Source organism: Macaca mulatta, chromosome 2 (genome assembly GCF_049350105.2).
Source record: "Macaca mulatta isolate MMU2019108-1 chromosome 2, T2T-MMU8v2.0, whole genome shotgun sequence".
Taxonomy (NCBI): domain Eukaryota; kingdom Metazoa; phylum Chordata; class Mammalia; order Primates; family Cercopithecidae; genus Macaca; species Macaca mulatta.
Window position 1 is genome coordinate 37,612,142 of NC_133407.1, and position 21,502 is coordinate 37,633,643.

Consider the following 21,502-nt stretch of genomic DNA (forward strand, 5'->3'; position numbering starts at 1 on the left):
CAAGGTTTGGGACTTGCACCCTCTGAAGCCATGGCCTGAGCTCTTTGTTGGCCCTTTCTGCCACAACTAGAGTGGCTAGGACACAAGGCACCAAGTTCCTAGGCTGCACACAGCATGGGGACCCTAGTCCCGGCCTGTGAAACCATTTTTTCTTCCTAGGTCTCCAGCCCTGTGATGGGAGAGGCTGCTGTGAAGACCTCTGAAATGCCCTGGAGACACTTTCCCCATTGTCTTGGGGATTAACATTTGGCTTCTCATTACTTATGCAAATTTCTGCAGCTGGCTTGAATTTCTCCTCAGAAAATGGGATTTGCTGTTCTAGTGCATTGTCAGGTTGCAAATTTTGCAAACTTTTATGCTCTGTTTCTCATTTTAAACTGAATGCTTTTAACACACCCAAGTCACCTGTTGAATGCTTTGCTGCTTAGAAATTTCCTCTGCCAGATGCCCTAAATCATCTCCCTCAAGTTCAAAGTTCCACAAATCTCTGGGATAAGGGCAAAATGTTTCCAGTCTCTGCTAAAACATAGCAAGAGTCACCTTTGCTCCAGTTCCCAACAAGTTCCTCATCTCCATCTGAGACCAGATCAGCCTGGATTTCATTGTCCATATAGTTACCAGCATTTTGGTCAAAGCCATTCAACAAGTCTCTAGGAAGTTCCAAACTTTCCCACATTTTCCTGTCTTCTGAGCCCTCCAAACTGTTTCAACCTCTGCCTGCTACCCAGTTCCAAAGTCGCTTCCACATTTTCAGGTATCTTTTCAGCAACACCCTACTCTACTGGTACCAGTTTACTGTATTAGTCTGCTTTCATGCTGCTGATAAAGACTGGGTGATTTACAGAAGAGGTGTAATGGACTTACAGTTCTATGTGGCTGGGGAAGCCTCACAATCATGGCAGAAGGCAAGAAGGAGCAAGTCACATCTTACATGGAGGGCAGCAGGCAAAAAGAGAAACTGTGCAGAGAAACTCCCCTTGTTAAAATAATCAGATCTCTTGAGACTTATTCACCATCACGAGAACAGCATGAGAAAGACCTGCCCCTATGATTCAACCACCTCTCACTGGGTCCCTCCCACAACATGTGGGAATTTAAGATGAGATTTTGGCAGAGACACAACCAAATCACACCAAGTGTTTTTTAAGAATGTGCCAAAACAGAATGGAAAATGGCAAGTCAAATTCCCCAGAGCCAGGTCAGCCTCTGAATGTGATTAGGAGAGCCCTCTCTCCCTCCCACTGGCAATGATCTTGCCTCAGCCTCCTCTGTTGCTCCCCAATGGAATGGGAACTGGTGGCTTAGGTAATTAGAGGTTCTTTACCTTCTGTGTGTCAGGAACGCCTCTGGCAGAGTTGAGGAGCCTATGGACCCCTCAGAATAATGACTAAGTGCATAAAATAAGATACAAATCATTAAAAGGAAAATAAATTACATCATCATTTAGTTATGAAAACCTAAGAAAAAACAAATTTGTGATGTAGTATTATATGCATTTCTCCGGTTAATGCATTAAATAACGAGACTGAGTGGCAGGCATATCACCTATCATGCTTTTGAAGTGGGGACGCATGAAAGTAATGTTTTAAGATGTCCATGACAATTGTAATGAGCTATGAAAGTATCTGTGATTTCTATTGGAATAAAGCTATGGGTACTGCTAGCACTGTGGCTTATACTCATAATGGAAGAAAAGTACATTTCAGTCAGAGGTTATTGAAAGTAAGGATGTCAGTTTTTCCCACCCAAGTTCACGGAGCCCTAAATTGTATCCTTGGATCCCTTGGGAAGTGTCTGTGGACTCCAGGTTAAGAATTTAGAGGCTTACTTATGTTTTATCTCATGCCGGTCATGTTGGTTCCCTGTGAACATTCCATTGTTTACAGGGGGCAGTATTTGTGCTTAATGTCAATCATGACTCTAAGAACTTAGTCTTTTTTAAAAAAATATTTTCAACTTTTATTTGAAATTCAAGGGGTGCATGTGCAGGTTTGTTATATGGGTGTACTGCATGATGCTGAGGTTTGGGATATGAATGATCCCAATACCCAGGTAGTGAGCGTAGTACCCAATAGGTAGTTTTTCAACACTTTCTCCCCTCCCTTCTTTGTCTTTCTATCCCCAGTGTCTATTGTTGCCATCTTTATGTCCATTGGATACAATGTCTAGCTCTCACTTGTAAGAGAGAACATACAGTATTTGGTTTTCTGTTCCTGCCTTATCTTGCTTAGGATGATGGCCTCTAGCTGCATCCATGTTGCTGCAAAGGACATGATTTTGTTCTTTTCTATGGCCGTGTAGTATTCCATGGTGTGTATGTAGCACATTTTCTTTATCCAATCCACTACTGATGGGCACCTGGGTTGATTCTGTGTCTTTGTTATTGTGAATGGTATAATGCTGAACATATGAGTTTATGTGTCTTTTTGGTAGAATGATTTATTTTCTTTTGTGTATATACCCAGTAATGGAATTGCTGGGTCAAATGGTAGTTCTGTTTTAAGTTCATTGAGAAATCTCCAAACTGTTTTTCACAGTGGCTGTACTAATTTACATTCCCACCAACAGTGTATAAAGCATTCCCTTTTCTCTGCAACCTCACCAGCATCTGTTGTTTTTTTGACTTTTTGATAATAGCCATTCTGACTGATGTGAGATGGTGTCTCAGTATGGTTTTGATTTGCATTTCTCTGATGATTAGCGATGTTGAGCATTTTTTCATATGTTTGTTGACTGCTTATATGTCTTCTTTTGAGAAGTGTCTGTTCATCTCTTTTGCTCACTTTTTAATGGGGTTGTTTGTTTTTTGCTTGTTGAGTTGTTTAAGTTCCTTATAGATTCTGGATATTAAATCTTTGTCAGATTGTTTAGCTTGAGAATATGTTCTCCCATTTTGTTTACTCTGTTGATAGTTTCTTTTGCTGTACAGAAGCTCTTTAGTTTAATTAGGTCCCACTTGTCAATTTTTGTTTTTGTTGCAGTTGCTTTTGGGGACTTAGTCATAAATTTTTTGCTTAGGCTGATGTCCAGAATGGTGTTTCCTAGGCTTTCTTCTAGGATTCTTATACTTTGAAATTTTACATTTAACTTTTTAATCCATCTTGAGTTAATTTTCATATGTGGTGAAAGGTAAGAGTCCAGTTTCAATCTTCTGCATATGGTTAGCCAACTATCCCAGCACCATCTGTTGAATAGGAAGTCCTTTCCCCATGGTTTATTTTTGTTGACTTTGTTGAAGATCAGATAGCTGTAGGCATGTGGCTTTATTTCTGAGTTTTCTATTCTATTCCATTGGTCTATGTATCTGTTTTTGCACCCATACCATGCTGTTTTGGTTACTGTAGCCTCATAGTATAGTTTGAAGTTGGATAGTGTGATGCCTCTGGCTTTGTTCTTTTTGCTTAGGATTGCTTTGGGTATTCTGGCTAAGTAAGAGCTTAGCCTTTAAATGGGCTGAGATAATAAATCAACTTACCCAAGCAAGGTAATATTCATTTTTTTAAATTCATGACATACTTTTTGGAATTTTGGAGAACTATTGTTCTGCATCTGACAGATCAGAGCATTCTACCTGTGTTAGGGTTAGGCCCTGAGGTTTTGGAAGCCCTCAGCATTTAGGGCAGTGAGGTCAAGCCTGGGATGGTGAGTGCCCTTCTTCTGGGGCTTCTTGGAAGAAGACCAGGTTTGAACAAGCACACCACAGTCTCTGTGGGTCACAATCCCAATGCTTGACATGCAGCCTCATGAACTGGCCGCATACGACCAGGGAGAAGCTGGACCACTCAACCATTTCCTCTGCAAAGTTGCAGAGTATGCTGCTGTCCTCTGTGGACAAGAGGCCTATAGCACTGTTGGAGGAGCTGGTGCTCTGTGTGCTCCAAGATAACTGCTCACTGCCAAAGTGCAGCCCGTTAGGACTGGGGAGAGAAGAGAGATGGAGGAGGGTCTTCTGCAGGGAGACCAGACAGAGCTCAGGTGGGCACAACTCTAGACCACAGTCCCAAATCTGTTTTTACAAAACAATCTAACAGTTTCTGACTCTTTCTGACATCTCAAGATGCATTTTGGATCCTTGGCCTAAACTTAAACACTACAAACAAGGCCAAAAGTATTATCTAGTGATGTCTCAGACAATTATGTCTGTCTGCTGTTGGCATGCTCTGCTGCTTCTCATGCCAAGCTACAGGGTGCCTGCTCCAACAAGAAATATAATTCTTTAAATTAGGGTTTCTCTTTATTTTTAAACACTGGATCTAAAAATATTTGATTAGATTCAAAATTTATCCATAATATTGCTATGAATTTTTTTTTTTTTTTTTTTTTTTTTTTTGGTTATAGAGTCCCACTCTGTCACCCAGGCTGGAGTTCAGTGGTGCAGTCATGGCTCACTGCAACCTCCACCTCCTGGGCTCAAGTGATCCACCTCAGTCTCCTAAGTAGCTGGGACTTCAGGCACGTGCCACCACACCTGGCTAATTTTTTGTATTTTTTTTTTATAGAGGTGGGGTTTCCATGTTGCCCAGTCTGGTTTTGAACTTTGGGCTTCAAGCAGTCCGCCAGCCTCAGCCTCCCAAAGTGCTGGGATTACAGGTGGGAGCTACCACCACTGGCAGTTAAGAATTTTAACAATTTTCCAATGAAAGAAGTAGAATCTCAGTTAGAGTCTTTATATACAATCTGTACTGTTGTAACTTTCAAATAAATATTGTAAAGAAAATTAACAGTATTTTGCCAAAGGTTTTCATCAATATGGACTATGAAGAATTTAAAGACTGTCACTAAAAACATCAGGAATTTTCATGCTAGAAAGCTTAAGATCTTCCTTCCTTCCTCCCTCCCTCCCTCCCATTCCCCTTCCTTCCTCCCTCTCTCTCTTCCCTCTCTCTCTTCCCTCTTTCCCTCCCTCTCTCCTTCCCTCCCTCCCTCCCTCTTATCCTTCCTTCCTTCCTTCCTTCCTTCCTTCCTTCCTTCCTTCCTTCCTTCCTTCCTTCCTTCCTTCCTTCCTTCCTTCCCTCCCTCTTTCCCTCTTTCCTCCTCCCTCCCTTCCTCCCTTTCTTCCTTTCTTTCTTTTTTTCTTTCTTTGGAGACAGGGTCTCACTCTGTGGTCCTCTTTCTCCCTCCCTCCTTCCCTCCCTTTCTTCCTTTCTTTCCTTTTTTCTTTCTTTCTTTGGAGACAGGGTCTCACTCTGTGGCCCTCTTTCTCTCTCCCTCCTTCCCTCCCTTTCTTCCTTTCTTTCCTTTTTTCTTTCTTTCTTTGGAGACAGGGTCACTCTGTGACCCTCTTCCTCCCTCCCTCCCTCCCTCCCTCCCTTTCTTCCTTTCTTTCCTTTTTTCTTTCTGTCTTTGGAGACAGGGTCTCACTCTGTGGCCCAGGTTGGAGTGCATTGGCACAATCATGGTTTACTGCAGCTTCGGCCTCCTGGCCTCAGGTGATCCTCCCACCTTAGCCTGCTGTGGATTACAGGCACCTGCCACCACATCCGGTTAATTTTTTAATTTTTTGTAGAAATGGGGTTTCCCTATGTTGCCCAGGCTGGTCTCAAACTCCTGGGCTCAAGCAATCCACCCTAGGCCTCCCAAAGTGCTAGGATTACAGGCTTGAGCCACTGTGCTGGGCCATAGGATTTTCATCAAATATTTCTGCAAAGGTTGTATTAGAAGTTTCATATAAATTCAATGTTTCTTAATACTTGCATTTTATTTTCATCATCATAATTACATATTGCAGAGAAATGCAATGACTTTTACATATAGACCCCCTTAAATTCTCTCCAGTTTACCCCACAGGTGTAAATGTAATTGTTTATGCTTTTCACGGGAGGTCGTCTCTTGAATGTTGGGCCTTTGGATGAAAGAGCCTTGGGGTGAAGCCCTGGTATGGTTTCTGGGACATTGCAGGCCAGCCCTTTCTCCTTTTCCTTTATGCTTCCACTAAAGTATTTCTGCAGTTAAAATTTATTTTGATTAATGCTTAAACATACATGGGCTACTCAGAATGACAGTTTATCCGTTTATTAATTCATTCATCAAACATTAATCAAGCAAAGCCCTCATCTTAGAAGACTGAGTTCCTGCTATTCCCTGAAGATGCCAGCACAGAAGACACAGATGCCAGCTTCCTTCCTGCTCCAAGAACCTCTGACAAGTGCGCATGGCAGGACTAGTAACACACCTGTGCCCTTAGCAATTTGCATCACCAATGCTTGAAGCCCCAGTGCCCAGGGCAGTGAGACCCAGTGAAATGAGACTGAGAGCAGAGAGGTAGGGCCTCAAAGCCAGCTTACCACTTAGCAGCTGTATGCCCTTGGGCAGTTTCTTTATATGCAGAATGTGGACTATGATCCTAATTCATCAAGGCTGTCACAAGGCCAGGCGATATGCTGAAAAGGGAAGACAATAGAAAACCTGTAGATGGGACTCCCCATGTAACATCAGCCACCCAAGCGGGCAGCTGTAGGAAGGCATCAGGGCAGGAAGTTGACCCTGGCCTCAGAATCTGGGAGACAATAGAGGGGCACATGTGGGGTGACTTGGAGAGCCAGCCCATCCAAAGGGAGGAACTAAAATAAAACGTGGCTCCCTGTGTTCAAAGGCTTCTCATGAAAAGCTGGCTACTCAATTTTTTAATGCCGTTTTCCTGGTTTTCAAATGTTAGCACCAATTAAAGAAATAAAAAACAACACTGCACAGGCCGAACAATAAAGTTTGTAACCTCTGCTCACACTGGTGTTGGGGTAATAAAGATAACCTGGGACCATGATGCATCACTGCAGGTGAGACTTCCAGGAAAGGGAGTGGGGGCCCAGCAGGAGGAGAATCACCTTCCCCTGTCTGCAGGGCTCCAAACAAGACTGGAGCCACAGAAACTGGCCACCCATCGCATGTCCTTTCAACCAGAATGGGGCTCATTTTGCAAGAGAGTGCCATCTATGAAGAACCAAAGCCAAAAAACTTCTAGGAAAAAAAAAATAGGAGAAAATTGTGACCCTGGGTTAGGCAAAGCTTCTTTTTAAAAAATAGTAGCATGGATGATTTTTTTCTCTTGGATTTAACAAATGTCAGCGTTTCATCATATATGCTTCACACTTGTGTGGAAGAAAAGCTTACCAAAAACTTTTTTGTGGCCTTTTCTAATCCACTTTTTTTTTTTTTTTTTTTTTGAGATGGAGTCTGGCTCTGTCACCCAAGCTGTTGCAATCTTGGCTCACTGCAAGCTCTGCCTCCCAGGTTCAAGCAATTCTTGTGCCTCAGCCTCCCCGAGTAGTTGGGACTACAGGTATGCGCCACCATGCCTATTTATTTTTAACTTTTTTTTTTTCTTATTTTGAGTTCCAGAAACATGTGCAGAATGTGCGGGTTTGTTACACAGGTATACCTGTGCCATGGTGGTTTGCCGCACCTATCAACAAGTCATCTATGTTTTAAGCCCCAAATGCATTAGCTGTTTGTCCTAATGCTCTCTCTCTTTCCGTCCATCCCCGCAACAGGCCTCAGTGTGTGTTGTTCCCCTCCCTGTGTCCATGTGTTCTCAATTTTCAACTCCCACTTATGAGTGAGAACATGCAGTGTTTGGTTTTCTGTTCCTGTGTTAGTTTGCTGAGGATGATGGCTCCAGCTTCATCTATGTCCCTGCAAAGGACATGATCTCATTCCTTTTTATGGCTGCATAGTATTCCATGGTGAATATGTGCCACATTTTCTTAATCCAATCTATCATTGATGGGCATTTGGGTTGATTCCATGTCTTTGCTATTGTAAATAGTGCTGCAATAAACATGTGTGCATGTGTCTTTATAGTAGAATCATTTAAATTCCTTTGAGTGTATACCTAGTAATGGGATTTCTGGGTCAAAAGATTTCTGGTTCTAGATCCTTGAGGAATCACCATGCTGTCTTCCACAATGGTTGAACTAATTTACATTCCCACCAACAGTGTAAAAGCATTCCTATTTCTCCATAGTCTCGCCAGCATCTATTGTTTCTTGACTTTTTAATAATCGTCATTCTGACTGTGTTAGTTTTTTTTTTTTGAGACAGAGTCTTGCTCTGTCACCCAGGCTGGAGTGCAGTGGTGCGATCTCAGCTCACTGCAACCTCTGCCTCCTGTGTTCAGATGATTCTCCTGCCTCAGCCTCTCGAGTAGCTGGACCTACAGGCACGCACCACCACGCCTGGCTAATTTTTGTATTTTAGTAGAGATGGGGTTTCACCATGTTGACCAGGTTGGTCTCGAATTCCTGACCTCAAGTGATCCACCCACCTTGGCCTCCCAAAGTGCTGGGGTTACAGGCGTGAGCCACTGTGCCCCGCCCTCATTGTGATTGATTTGCATTTCTTTAATGTTCAGTGATGTTGAGCTTTTTTTCATGTTTGCTGGCTGCATAAATGTCTTCTTTTGAGAAGTGTCTGTTCATATTCTTTCACCACTTTTTGATGGGGTTGTTTTTTTCTTGTAAATTTGTTTGAGTTCCTTGTAGATTCTGGATATTAGACCTTTGTCAGATGGGTAGATTGCAAAAATTTTCTCACATTCCATAGGTTGCCTGTTCCCTCTGATGATAGTTTCTTTTGTTGTGGAGAAGCCCTTTAGTTTAACATCTGGCTAATTTTTGTATTTTTAGTAAAGACATGGTTTCGCCATGTTGGCTAGGCTGGTCTCGAACTCCTGACCTCACGTGATCCACCTGCCTTGGCCTCCCAAAGTGCTGGATTACAGGTGTGAGCCACTGCACCCGGCCCCCACACCATTTCTTTAGCAGAAACAACTGCTATCCTGGTGATGGTGTTAACACTTGACAACCGTATTTTTGTATGTATACATATTCACAAACAACACATAGTGTGATTTCATGTATTATAAGAAGTATATAAGGCAATACCATACATAAAATTTGCAACCAGTAAATGAGAACCTTACAGGGTAACGTATATGTTGTCCTTGGGGTAGGTTTGGCTTATACAGAGTCGGTTTTTGCACTTTCCCGGGAATAATGTGCTTTCCCAGGAATTGCTGGGTTTGTGTTTAACTTTTAAAAATACCAAGCTGTTTTCCAAAGTGGCTAAGCTATTTTACGTTCTCATCAGCAACATTTGAGGGTTTTGGTTTAGCCACAACCTCACCAATGCTAGATAGCAATTAGTCTTTTAGATTATAACCATTCTAATGGGTGTGTACTGATAGCTCATTGTGGTATTAATTTGCATTTCCATAATCACTAAAGATGTTGAGCACCTTTTCATGTGCTTATTAGCCATTCATATATTTTCTTTGGTGAAATGTATATTCAAAACTTCTGCACAGTTTTTAATTGGGTTGTTTATTTTCTTATTTTGAAAGGGTAAGAGTTCTTTGTATATTCAACCCAGTAATTCTACTGCTAGGTACCTGGAAGTGAGAATTTGTATCCATATATGTAGGTTGATATGAAGACATCATTTGAATGTCTATAGCAGCATTACTCATAATAGTCAAAATATAAATGTTTATCAACTGGTAAATGAATAAAAATAGTATATCCATGCAAATAATACTATATAGCAATACAAAGGAATGAAGTACTCATACATGCTACAACATGGATGAAACACTAAAACACACTAAGGGCTAGGTGTGGTGGCAAATGCCTGTAGTCCCAGCACTTTGAGAGGCCAAGGTGGACGGATCACCTGAGGTCAGGAGTCTGAGACTAGCCTGGTTAACATGGTGAAACCCTATCTCTACAAAAATACAAAAATTAGCTGGGCATGATGGTGGGTGCCTGTAATCCCAGCTACTGGGGAGGCTGAGGGGAGAATCGCTTGAACCTGGGAGGCAGAGGTTGCAGTGAGCTGAGATTGCGCCATTGCACTCCAACCTGGGTGACAGAGTGAGACTCTGCCTCAAAAAAAAAAAAAAAACAACAAAAAAAAAAACAAAAAATGACGTAAAAGAAGCCAAAAGATTATATATTGTATGAATCCAGAAAGGCAAATCTGTTAAGTAGTGGTTGCCTGGGGCTGTGGGTGGCTATGTGGAAGCTTTTTGGGGTAATTGAAATGTTCTAAAACTGGATTGTGGTGATGGCTCTACAACTCTAAGAATTTATAAAAATTATTAAGATGTGAACTTATACAGAGTGAATTTTATGATCTAAAATTTACATGCCAGTAAAGCTGTTTAAAAATGAACAGACAAACAGAAGTAATACCAACCATAACTAAATTCATGAAGAAAGTAGAAGAGAATTCCCTTCAACTTTTTCTATTAGGCTGGCAAAACCATGATACCAAAAGCTGACAAAGACATTATTAAAAAAGAAATTTATGGACAAATATTCCTCATGAACACAAATACAAAAGTCATTAACAAAATAGTAGCAAATTAAGTCTATTAATAAAGAACAAGCTGAATACATCATAACAATATGGAGTTTATCTCATATGAATTCAAGGTTGATGTAACATTTGAGAAAAAACAGAGTTCACAACATGTGAACGACAGCCCTCCAAAAATGTCTATGCCCTGATAATCCCTGCAACCTGTGATTATCTTACACGTCAAAGGGAAATTAAGGTGCCAAAGGAAAATTGAGGTAGCAAATGTAATTAGTCAGCTAACCTTAAAATATGGAGATTATCCTGAATTAACCTAGTTGGGCCTCATGTAATCACAGAGACCCAAGTGTGGAAGAGGGAGGCAGAAGAGTATCAGAGTAATGTGGTATGAGAAAGACTCCACTGGCCATTGGTGGCTACGAAGATGGATGGGGGCTGGGAGCCAAAGAATGCAGGCAGCCTTTAGAAGTTGTAAAAAGTATAAAAGTAAAAAGTTGTAAAAAGTATAAAGTTGTAAAAAGTATAAAAACTAATTCTCCCATAGACCTTCCAGAAAAGAGCACAGTCCTGTTAACACCTCGAGTATAGCCCAGTGAACCTCATTTTGTACTTTTGAATATACAATAAATTTGTGTTAAGTCACTAGCTCTGTGGTAGTTTGCTACAGCAGCAGTAAGAAATCAATATACCACATTAATGAAATAAAAAATTATATAGGCCAGATGCGGTGGCTCACACCTGTAATCCAAGCACTTTGGGAGGCCAAGGCGGGTGAATCACCTGAGGTAAGGAGTTCGGGACCAGTCTGGCCAACATGGTGAAACCTGTCTCTACTAAAAAATACAAAAATTAGCCAGGCATGGTGGTGGGCACCTGTAGTCTTAGCTACTCAGGAGGCTGAGGCAGGAGAATTGCTTAAACCCAGGAGGCGGAGGTTGCAGTGAGCCGAGATCGCTCCATTGCACTCCAGCCTGGGCAACAAGAGCAAAACTCTGTCTCAAAACACAAACAAGCAAACAAGCAAACAAAAATTATATAATCACTTTAATAGATGCAGAAAAAGCATTTGACAGAACTCAATACACATTCATGGTGAAAACATTTTTTTAAACCAGAAGTAGAAATAGCGGACTTTATGATAAAAAGCATGATCAAATAAAAAAGGAGAGATTTAATGATGATAAAGTGTCCATCTGTCAGAAGATATCAAATTCTAAATTATATGCCACTAATAATACAGCCTCAGGGAAAAAAACCTGGAAGAAATAGAAGGAAAAGGAAATTATAACTACAGTGGATGGTTTTTTTTTTTTTTTCAATTATACTTTAAGTTCTAGGGTATGCACAATGTGCAGGTCTGCCACATAGGTACACATATGCCATGTTGGTTTGCTGCACCCATCGACTTCTCATTTACATTAGGTATTTCTCCTAATGCTATCCCTCCCCCAGCTCCCCATCCCCCCATAGGTTCCAGTGTGTGATGTTCCCTGCCCTGTGTCCAAGTGTTCCCTCTGATCAACTCCCACCCATGAGTGAGAACATGTGGTGTTTGGTTCTCTGTCCTTGTGATAGTTTGCTGAGAATGATGGTTTCCAGCTTCATCCATGTCCCTGCAAAGGATATGAACTCATCATTTTTTATGGCTGCATAGTATTCCATGGTGTACATGTCCCACATTTTCTTAATCCAGTCCATCGTTGATGGACATTGGGTTGGTTCCAAGTCTTTGCTATTGTGAATAGTGCCGCAATAAACATATGTGTGCATGAGTCTTTATAGTAGCATGACTTATAATCCTTTGGGTATATACCCAGTAATGGGATCGCTGGGTCAATTGGTATTTCTAGTTCTAGATCCTTGAGGAATCGCCACACTGTCTTCCACAATGGTTGAACTAATTTACACCCTCACCAACAATGTAAAAGCATTCCTATTTCTCCACATCCTCTCCAGCATCTGTTGTTTCCTGACCTTTTAATGATTGCCATTCTAACTGGCATGAGATGGTATCTCACTGTGGTTTTGATTGCATTTCTCTGATGACCAGTGATGATGAGCATTTTTTCATGTGTCTGTTGGCTGCATAAATGTTTTCTTTTGCGAAGTGTCTGTTCATATCCTTTGCCCACTTTTTGATGGGTTGTTTGTTTTTCCTTGTAAATTTGTTTAAGTTCTTTGTAGATTCTGGATATTAGCCCTTTGTCAGATGGGTAGATTGCAAAAATTTTCTCCCACTCTGAAGGTTGCCTGTTCACTCTGATGGTAGTTTCTTTTGCTGTGCAGAAGCTCTTTAGTTTAATTAGATCCCATTTGTCTATTTTGGTTTTTGTTGCCATTGCTTTTGGTGTTTTAGTCATGAAGTCTTTGCCCATGCCTATGTCCTGAATGGTATTGCCTAGGTTTTCTTCTAGGGTTTTTATGGTTTTAGGTCTAACATTTAAGTCTTTAATCCATCTTGAATTAATTTTTGTATAAGATGTAAGGAAGGGATCCAGTTTCAGCTTTCTACATATGGCTAGCCAGTTTTCCCAGCACCATTTATTAAATAGGGAATCGTTTCCCCATTTCTTGTTTTTGTCAGGTTTGTCAAAGATCAGATAGTTATAGATGTGTGGTGTTATTTCTGAGGCCTCTGTTCTGTTCCATTGGTCTATATATCTGTTTTGGTGCCAGTACCATGCTGTTTAGTTACTGTAGCCTTGTAGTATAGTTTGAAGTCAGGTAGCATGATGCCTCCAGCTTTGTTCTTTTTGCTCAGGATTGTCTTGGCCATGCAGGCTCTTTTTTGGTTCCATACGAACTTTAAAGTAGTTTTTTCCAATTCTGTGAAGAAAGTCATTGGTAGCTTGATGGGGAGGGCATCGAATCTATAAATTACCTTAGGCAGTGTGGTTATTTTCATGATATTTATTCCTCCTATCCATGAGCATGGAATGTTCTTCCATTTGTTTGTGTCTTCTTTTATTTCGTTGAGCAGTGGTTTGTAGTTCTCCTCGAAGAGGTCCTTCACATCCCTTGTAAGCTGGATTCCTAGGTATTTTATTCTCTTTGTAGCAATTGTGAATGGGAGTTCACTCATGATTTGGCTCTCTTTTTGCCTGTTATTGGTGTATAGGAATGCTTGTGTTTTTTTTTTTTTTTTTTTTTTTGAGATGGAGTTTTGCTCTTGTTGCCCAGGCTGGAGTGCAATGGCGCGATCTCGGCTCACAGCAACTCCACTTCCTGGGTTCAAGCAATTCTCCTGCTTCAGCCTCCCAAGTAGCTGGGATTACAGGCATACGCCACTGTGTCTGGCTAATTTTTTTTGTATTTTAATAGAGATGAGGTTTCTCCATGTTGGTCAGGCTGGTCTCAAACCCCCGACCTCAGGTGATCTGCCCACCTCGGCCTCCCAAAGTGCTGGGATTACCAGCATGAGCCACCATGCCGAGCCTAGTAATGCTTGTGATTTTTGCACATTGATTTTGTATCCTGAGACTTTGCTGAAGTTGCTTATCAGCTTAAGGAGTTTTTGGGTTGAGACCATGGGGTTTTCTAAATATACAATCATGTCATCTGCAAACAGGGACAATTTGACTTCCTCTTTTCCTAACTGAATACCTTTATTTCTTTCTCTTGCCTGATTGCTCTGACCAGAACTTCCAACACTATGTTGAATAGGAGTGGTGAGAAAGGACATCCTTGTCTTGTGCCAGTTTTCAAAGGGAATGCTTCCAGTTTTTGCCCATTCAGTATATCAGCTGTGGGTTTGTCATAAATAGCTCTTATTATTTTGAGATACATTCCATCAATACCCAGTTTATTGAGTTTTTAGCATGAAGGGCTGTTGAATTTTGTCGAAGGCCTTTTCTGCATCTGTTGAGATAATCATGTGGTTTTTGTCATTGGTTCTGTTTATATGATGGATTACGTTTATTGATTTGCATATGTTGAACCAGCCTTGCATACCAGGGATGAAGCCAACTTGATTGTGGTGGCTAAAATTTTTCATGTGCTGCTAGATTTGGTTTTCCAGTATTTTATTGAGGATTTTTGCATCAATGTTCATCAGGGATATTGGTCTAAAATTCTCTCTTTTTTATTGTGTCTCTGCCAGGCTTTGGTATCAGGATGATGCTGGCCTCATAAAATGAGTTAGGGAGGATTCCCTCTTTTTCTGTTGATTGGAATAGTTTTAGAAGGAATGGTACTAGCTCCTCTTTGTACCTCTGGTAGAATTTGACTGTGGGTCAGTCTGGTCCTGGACATTTTTTGTTGGTAGGCTATTAATTATTGCCTCAATTTCAGAGCCTGTTATTGGCCTATTTAGAGATTCAACTTCTTCCTGGTTTAGTCTTGGGAGGGTATATGTGTGCAGGAATTTATCTATTTCTTCTAGATTTTCTAGTTTTTTTTTTTTTTTTGCATAGAGGTGTTTATAGTATTCTCTGATGGTAGTTTGTACTTCTCTGGGATCGGTGTTGATATCTCCCTTACCATTTTTTATTGCGTCTATTTGATTCCTCTCTCTTTTCTTCTTTATTAGTCTTGCTAGTGGTCTATCAATTTTGTTGATCTTTTCAAAAAACGAGCTCTTGGATTCATTGATTTTTTGAAGGGTTTTTTGTGTCTTTATCTCCTTCAGTTTTGCTCTGATCTTAGTTATTTCTTGCCTTCTGCTAGCTTTTGAATGTATTTGCTCTTGCTTCTCTAGTTCTTTTAATTGTGATGTTAGGGTGTCGATTTTAGATCTTTCCTGCTTTCTCTTGTGGGCATTTAGTGCTATAAATTTCCCTCTACACACTGCTTTAAATGTGTCCCAGATATTCTGGTACATTTTGTCTTTGTTCTTATTGGTTTCAAAGAACATCTTTATTTCTACCTTTATTTTGTTATTTACCCAGTAGTCATTCAGGAGCAGGTTGTTCAGTTTCCATGTAGTTGTGCGGTTTTGAGTGAGTTCTTTAATCCTGAGTTCTCATTTGATTGCACTGTGGTCTGAGAGACAGTTTGTTGTGATTTCTGTTCTACTTCCAATTATGTTGTCAATTTTAGAACAAGTGTGATGTAGTGCTGAGAAGAATGTATATTCTGTTGATTTGGGGTGGAGAGTTCTGTAGATGTCTATTAGGTCCGCCTGGTGCAGAGCTGAGTTCAAGTCCTGGATATCCTTGTAAACTTTCTGTCTCATTGATCTGTCTAATATTGACAGTGGGGTGTTAAAATCCCATTATTATTGTATGGGAGTCTAAGTCTCTTTGTAGGTCTCTAAGGACTTGCTTTATGAATCTGGGTGCTCCTGTATTAGGTGCATATATATTTAGGACAGTTAGCTCTTCTTGTTGAATTGATCCCTTTAATATTATGTAATGGCCTTCTTTGTCTCTTTAGATCTTTGTTGGTTTGAAGTCTGTTTTATCAGAGACTAGGATTGCAACCCCTGCTTTTTTTTTTTTCTTTCCATTTGGTTGGTAGATCTTCCTCCATCCCTTTATTTTGAGCCTATGTGTGTCTCTGCATGTGAGATGGGTCTCCTGAATACAGCACACTTATGGATCTTGATTCTTTATCCAATTTGCCAGTCTGTGTCTTTTACTTGGGGCATTTAGCCTATTTACATTTAAGGTTAATATTGTTATATGTGAATTTGATCCTGTCATTATAATGTTAGCTGGTTATTTTGCCTGTTAATTGATGTAGTTTCTTCATAGCATCAATGGTCTTTACAATTTGGCATGCTTTTGCAGTGGCTGTTCCTTTCCATGTTTAGTGCTTCCTTCAGGAGCTCTTATAGGGCAGGCCTGGTGGTGACAAAATCTCTCAGCATTTGCTTGTCTGTAAAGGATTTTATTTATCCTTCACTTAGGAAGCTTGGTTTGGCTGAATATGAAATTCTGGGTTGAAAATTCTTTTCTTTAAGAATGTTGAATATTGGCCCCCACTGTCTTCTGGCTTGTGGGGTTTCTGCTGAGAGATCTGCTGTTAGTCTGATGGGCTTCCCTTTGTGGGTAACCCGACCTTTCTCTCTGGCTGCACTTAACATTTTTTCCTTCATTTCGACCTTGGTGAATCTGACAATTATTGGTCTGGTGGTTGTTCTTCTCAAGGAATATCTTTGTGGCATTCTCTGTATTTCCTGAATTTGAATGTTGGCCTGCCTTGCTAGGTTGGGGAAGTTCTCCTGTATAATATCCTGAAGAGTGTTTTCCAACTTGGTTCCATTCTCCCTGTCACTTTCAGTTACACCAATCAAATGTAGATTTGGTCTTTTCACATAGTCCCGTATTTCTTGGAGGCTTTGTTTATTTCTTTTTACTCTTTTTTCTCTAATCTTGTCTTCTTGCTTTATTTCATTAGTTTGATCTTCAATCACTGATATCCTTTCTTCCACTTGATCAAATTGGCTATTGAAGCTTGTGCATGCATCACGAAGTTCTCGTGCCATGGTTTTCAGCTCCATCAGGTCATTTAAGGTCGTCTCTGCACTGTTTATTCTAGTTAGTCATTCCTCTAACTTTTTTTCAAGGTTTTTAGCTTCCTTGCGATGGGCAAATTAAACCTCAAGAAAATAGAAGAAAGGAAGCTATGAAGAGTAGCAATTAATAAATTAGAAAATGAATGTACAATAGAGAAAACAACAAAATCAAAAGTTAGTTCTTTAAAAAGACTAATAAGATTGACTGAACCTCTGACTAGATTTATTGAGAAAAAAGTAAGGATACAAATTACAAATATCAGGAATAAAAATAATAAAAAGCAAACAAGTGCAGATCTTACAGACACTAACAAAAAGGCATAAACAACTCTGGCAACAACTGTAAACATTTAAGCACAATGGATACTTTCTTTTAAAAACTCATCATACCAAAATGGACACAAGAAGAAATAGAAAATCTGAAGAGTCATATATAATTTTAAAACTGATCCTTAATTGAAAAACTTCCTACAACAAAAATATCAGGCTTCACCAGTAAATGCTTCCAAATATTTAAGGAAGAAATAAGCCTACACAACAAACTCTTTCAGAGAATGACAAAAGGGGAAATAATTCTCTTCTCATTTTATAAGACCAGCATAACCTTGAAACCAAATCTGACAAAGACATTTCAAAAAAAGAAAAGTACAGATTCTCTTATGAATATAGATGTTAAAACCCTAAACAAATTATGACCAAATCAAATGATTTATAAGAAGTGATATATAAAAAGAATAATCTATTATGACCAAGCTGAGTTTATTCCAAGCATGCAAGTTTTGTTTAACATCATCTGGAATAGCGAAATACTGAGCACTTTCACCCTGAGATTGGGAACAAGAAAATAATACCTACTACCATCATTACTTCTACCCAGCACAATCATATCAGGAAAAGAAATAAAAGGTAGAATGACAGAGAAGAAAAAAACACTTATTCATTACCTCATACCAGTCAGAATGGCTATTATTAAAACGTCAAAAAATAACCGATATTGGCAAGGATGTGGAAGAAAGGGAATGCTTATACACTGCTGGTGGGAATATAAATTATTTCAGCCATTATAGAAAGCAATTTGATGATTTCTCAAAGAACTTAAAACAGAAATACCATTCGTCCCAGCAATCTCATTGGTGGGTATATCCCCAAAGGGATATTAACTGTTCTACCATAAAGACACATGTATGCATATGTTCATTATAGCACTATTCACAATAGCAAAGACATAGAATCAACCTAAATACTCATCAATGGTAGACTGAATAAAGAAAATGTGGTGCATATACACCACGGAATACTATGAAGCCATAAAAAAGCATCAAATCATGCCTTTTCAGAAACATGGATGGAACTGGAGGCTATTATCCTAAGTGAACTAACATAGGAACAGAAAACCAAATATCACATGTTATCACTTATATGTGGGAGCTAAAGATTGAGCACAAAGAAAGCAACAACAGACATTGGGGCATACTTGAGGATGGAGGGTGGGAGGAGAGTGAGGATCGAAATACCTGTTGGGTACTATGCTTATCACCTGGGTGACAAAATAATCTGTACACCAAACCATCATGACACTCAATTTACCTATATAACAAACCTGTACATATACCTCTTAACCTAAGACAAAAGTTGAAAAAAATAATTTTTCACAGGCAACATGATTCTGTGTGCAGAAAATCCAAAAGGACCTCCCTATGAATGATTAGAATTAATTAGTAAATTTAGTAAGATAATTGGATACTAGGTGAATGCATGACAATAGTTCTATTTCTACTCATTAGAAATAAGCAATTAGAAAATGAACTTAAAAATTTATACCATTTACCACATTATCAAAAATACACCTGCAAATACCCAGAAACATATCTAATAAAAGATATGCAAGACTCCACAAAAATCTACCAAGCATTATTAAGAGAAAGTGGGAATTTGCTCACTCTAGAGTAGAAGATGGGAAAGGGAGAATGGGACTGGAATGGCTCTCAGACGTCCAAACACAGTGCCTAACACATCAATACTTGGCATTTACATTATTATGGCCATGTAAATGTCAACATATAGTACACTACAATTACATTTACTTTCTTTGTACAACTTTTCCCCATGGAGCTTGCATTTGCTTAGTTTTCTGCATACCTTTCACCAAATGGTCCTCTAAAGTCCTTAATGGCACTATACAATTCCCTCAGTAATGTCAACTACATCAGGTAACCACTTTATCAGTCCCATTTTATTTTTCCCTATGACATGCCTCCTGGACGGGTCTGCCCTGCTCCTGTCTGGACTGTGTTCATCCTGTTCACTGCACAGCTGTTCTCCAGACACATCCTATTACTATCCTCTTAGGAATTTCCTTTGTCTCTTCTGTGTGAAGGAGCTTCCTGGTTCCAAGCAGACCTCTTTCTTGGTCTCTGTCCCTCACTGGGTGGAGCACTCCACCAGAGAAATGGCTCATGAGAGGCAGGTTTTCTTTGAGATCTTGAATGTTTCTAAATGTTCTTATTCTACTCTCACCCTTGATTGAGATTTTAACTGAGGATAGAACTCTAGGTTGGAAATTATTCTGCAGAATGTTGAAGGTATGGTACCACTGTTTCCTCACTTCCAGCATTGCGAGTGTGAAGTCATTCTGATTCCTGATCTGTTGCAAGTTACTTGCTTTATTTCTTCTCTGGAGGACCTGTTTGTCTCTAGTGATCTGAAATTCGTAATCACAAGCCTTAGAGTGGGTCTGTTTTCATTCACTGCTCTGAGTGTCTCACAATCCTGGGAAATTCATTGAATTATGTCTTTAATAATTTAATTCTCAGCGGATTCTGGCACAAACTAGGCATGGTGACAGTGTTTGCTGGTGTTATCATTCTCTTTGTGGAGCTCCTGTAGGTCAGACATTTTCCTTAGGTCTGGGGATCTTTGGAGGTCCTCTCAAAGTCCTTTTTAATATTGAGATACAGGACAGGCACAATGGCTCATGCCTATAATCCCAGCACTTTGGGAGGCCGAGGTGGGTGAAGTGCTTGAGCTCAGTAGTTCGAGACCAGCCTGGGCAACAGAGTGAGACACCATCTCTACAAAAAAACAAAAACAAAAACAAACAAACAACCCCTCCCACACACACAAAAAACATTAGTCGGGTGTGGTGGTACATGCCTATAGTTCCAGCTACTTGGGAGGCTGAGGTGGGAAGGTGGCTTAGGCCTGGGAGGCAGAGGTGTCAGTGAGCTGAGATCATGCCACTACACTCTGCCTAGGCAAGAGAGCCACAGCCAGCCCCTGTCTCAAAAAAAAAAAAAAAAAAAAAAAGGACTGAGTGAGATATTAAAATGCTCTATTAGCTATCTATGGCTGTGTAACAATTATCCCCAAATTTAGCAGCTTCGAATAATAAGTTTTTTATGACCTCACAATTTTTTGGGGTCAGGAATTTAGGAATGGCTAAAGTGGGTGGTTCTGGCTCTGGGTCTTTCATGAGGTTCCAGTCACGAAGCTGGCCAGGGCCGCAAAAATCCTCACAGGAGCTGCTTCCAAGATAGCTCACTCACATGGCTGTTGGCAGGAGGACTCAGTTCCTCACAATGTGGGCCTCTCCAGAGGCTGCTCGAGCATCTTTACAACATAGCAGCTGGATTTGCTGAGAGCAAGTGATCCGGAGAGAATAAAGAGGAGGCTATAATGCCTTTTATATCCTACTCTTGAGTGTCACACACCATCATTCATTTCTGCCACATTCTATTTGTCAGAAGAGAATCACTAAGTATGGCCTCCACTTAAGAGCATGGGAATTAGGCTCTACCTTTTGAATGTAGGAGCACCAAAGAATCCATGGACATTTTTTCAAACAACCACAAATGCTATCTGCAAACTGTGGGGGTGTGTGTGTGTGTGTGTGTGTGTGTGTGTGTATGGAAGAATTGACTGACTGGCTTCCCAAAGATGGGAAAATGGGGTGCTGGTCTTTTCACTGGGGTGGTGGTCACCGATGGTACCTGTAGGCCTTTTTTCTTGGGTTGATCTGTTTTCTCAGAGTGATACCCTCCAGTTTTTGCTTTGAGGACCAAAGTCAGACAGCCAGGTTTGGGGAGTTAAGTAACGTCAGGGTTTGAGGTGGTCTCACCATTCAGTATGCAGATTGTATTTTTGAAAAACCATTCATTAATTTTTTAACCATTAATTTTCTTCATGTGGTTTCATATGTTGATTTACAGCTGTCTCGAGTGGGAGGTTTTCTTTTTCTTTTTGTCTGCTCTTTGGGCTCCCTTCATTGTCTGAGTATATTGCAGTTGCTCCTACCCAGTCCCCGGAACCCTCAGACTAGAGCCAGGCTTTGTACTGGTGACTTGGGGCTCCCGCTACACGGTTGTCCCAGCATATAATAGACAACTCACTGAGCCTAGTGGGTGGGTTGGCTCAGCTGCCCTAATTTAAGGCAGTTTTGTATAGGTAAGGCCTTAACATAGGTGTCCAGTAATGGACGGCTGCCTCATGGAGTGGAGAACTCCTGGTCCCTGGAAGGATTCTAGGAAAGACTGGGTGGTCGCATATTGGATATGGATTTCTGCATTGAAATCAGTGATTGCTACAATTTTATGAGGGGCTTGAGACTTTTGGATTCCTTAGGGAGCAGCACATCAATGTCATCCTCATCATGCTGACAGTGACTGATGTGTCGTGATGGTAGCCAAAAGTTACTGAGTACTTACTATGTGCCAGGGACTTTTCTAGTCATTG

General features: G+C 40.4%; 1 protein-coding gene across 11 annotated transcripts in view; it reads left to right on the forward strand.

Moving 5' to 3' along the window:
* CEP63 (centrosomal protein 63) overlaps positions 1-21,502 on the forward strand; it is a 126,263-nt gene that overhangs the window by 82,693 nt on the left and 22,068 nt on the right. For 6 of the 11 annotated variants that reach the window (XM_077991510.1, XM_077991516.1, XM_077991511.1 and 3 more), the window contains one exon: positions 7,164-7,276. The exons of the other annotated variants lie outside the window; for them this stretch is intronic. In XM_077991510.1, the coding sequence (XP_077847636.1) occupies positions 7,164-7,276 (113 nt within the window). The remainder of the gene's footprint in view (positions 1-7,163; positions 7,277-21,502) is intronic. 11 annotated transcript variants of the gene reach the window in all.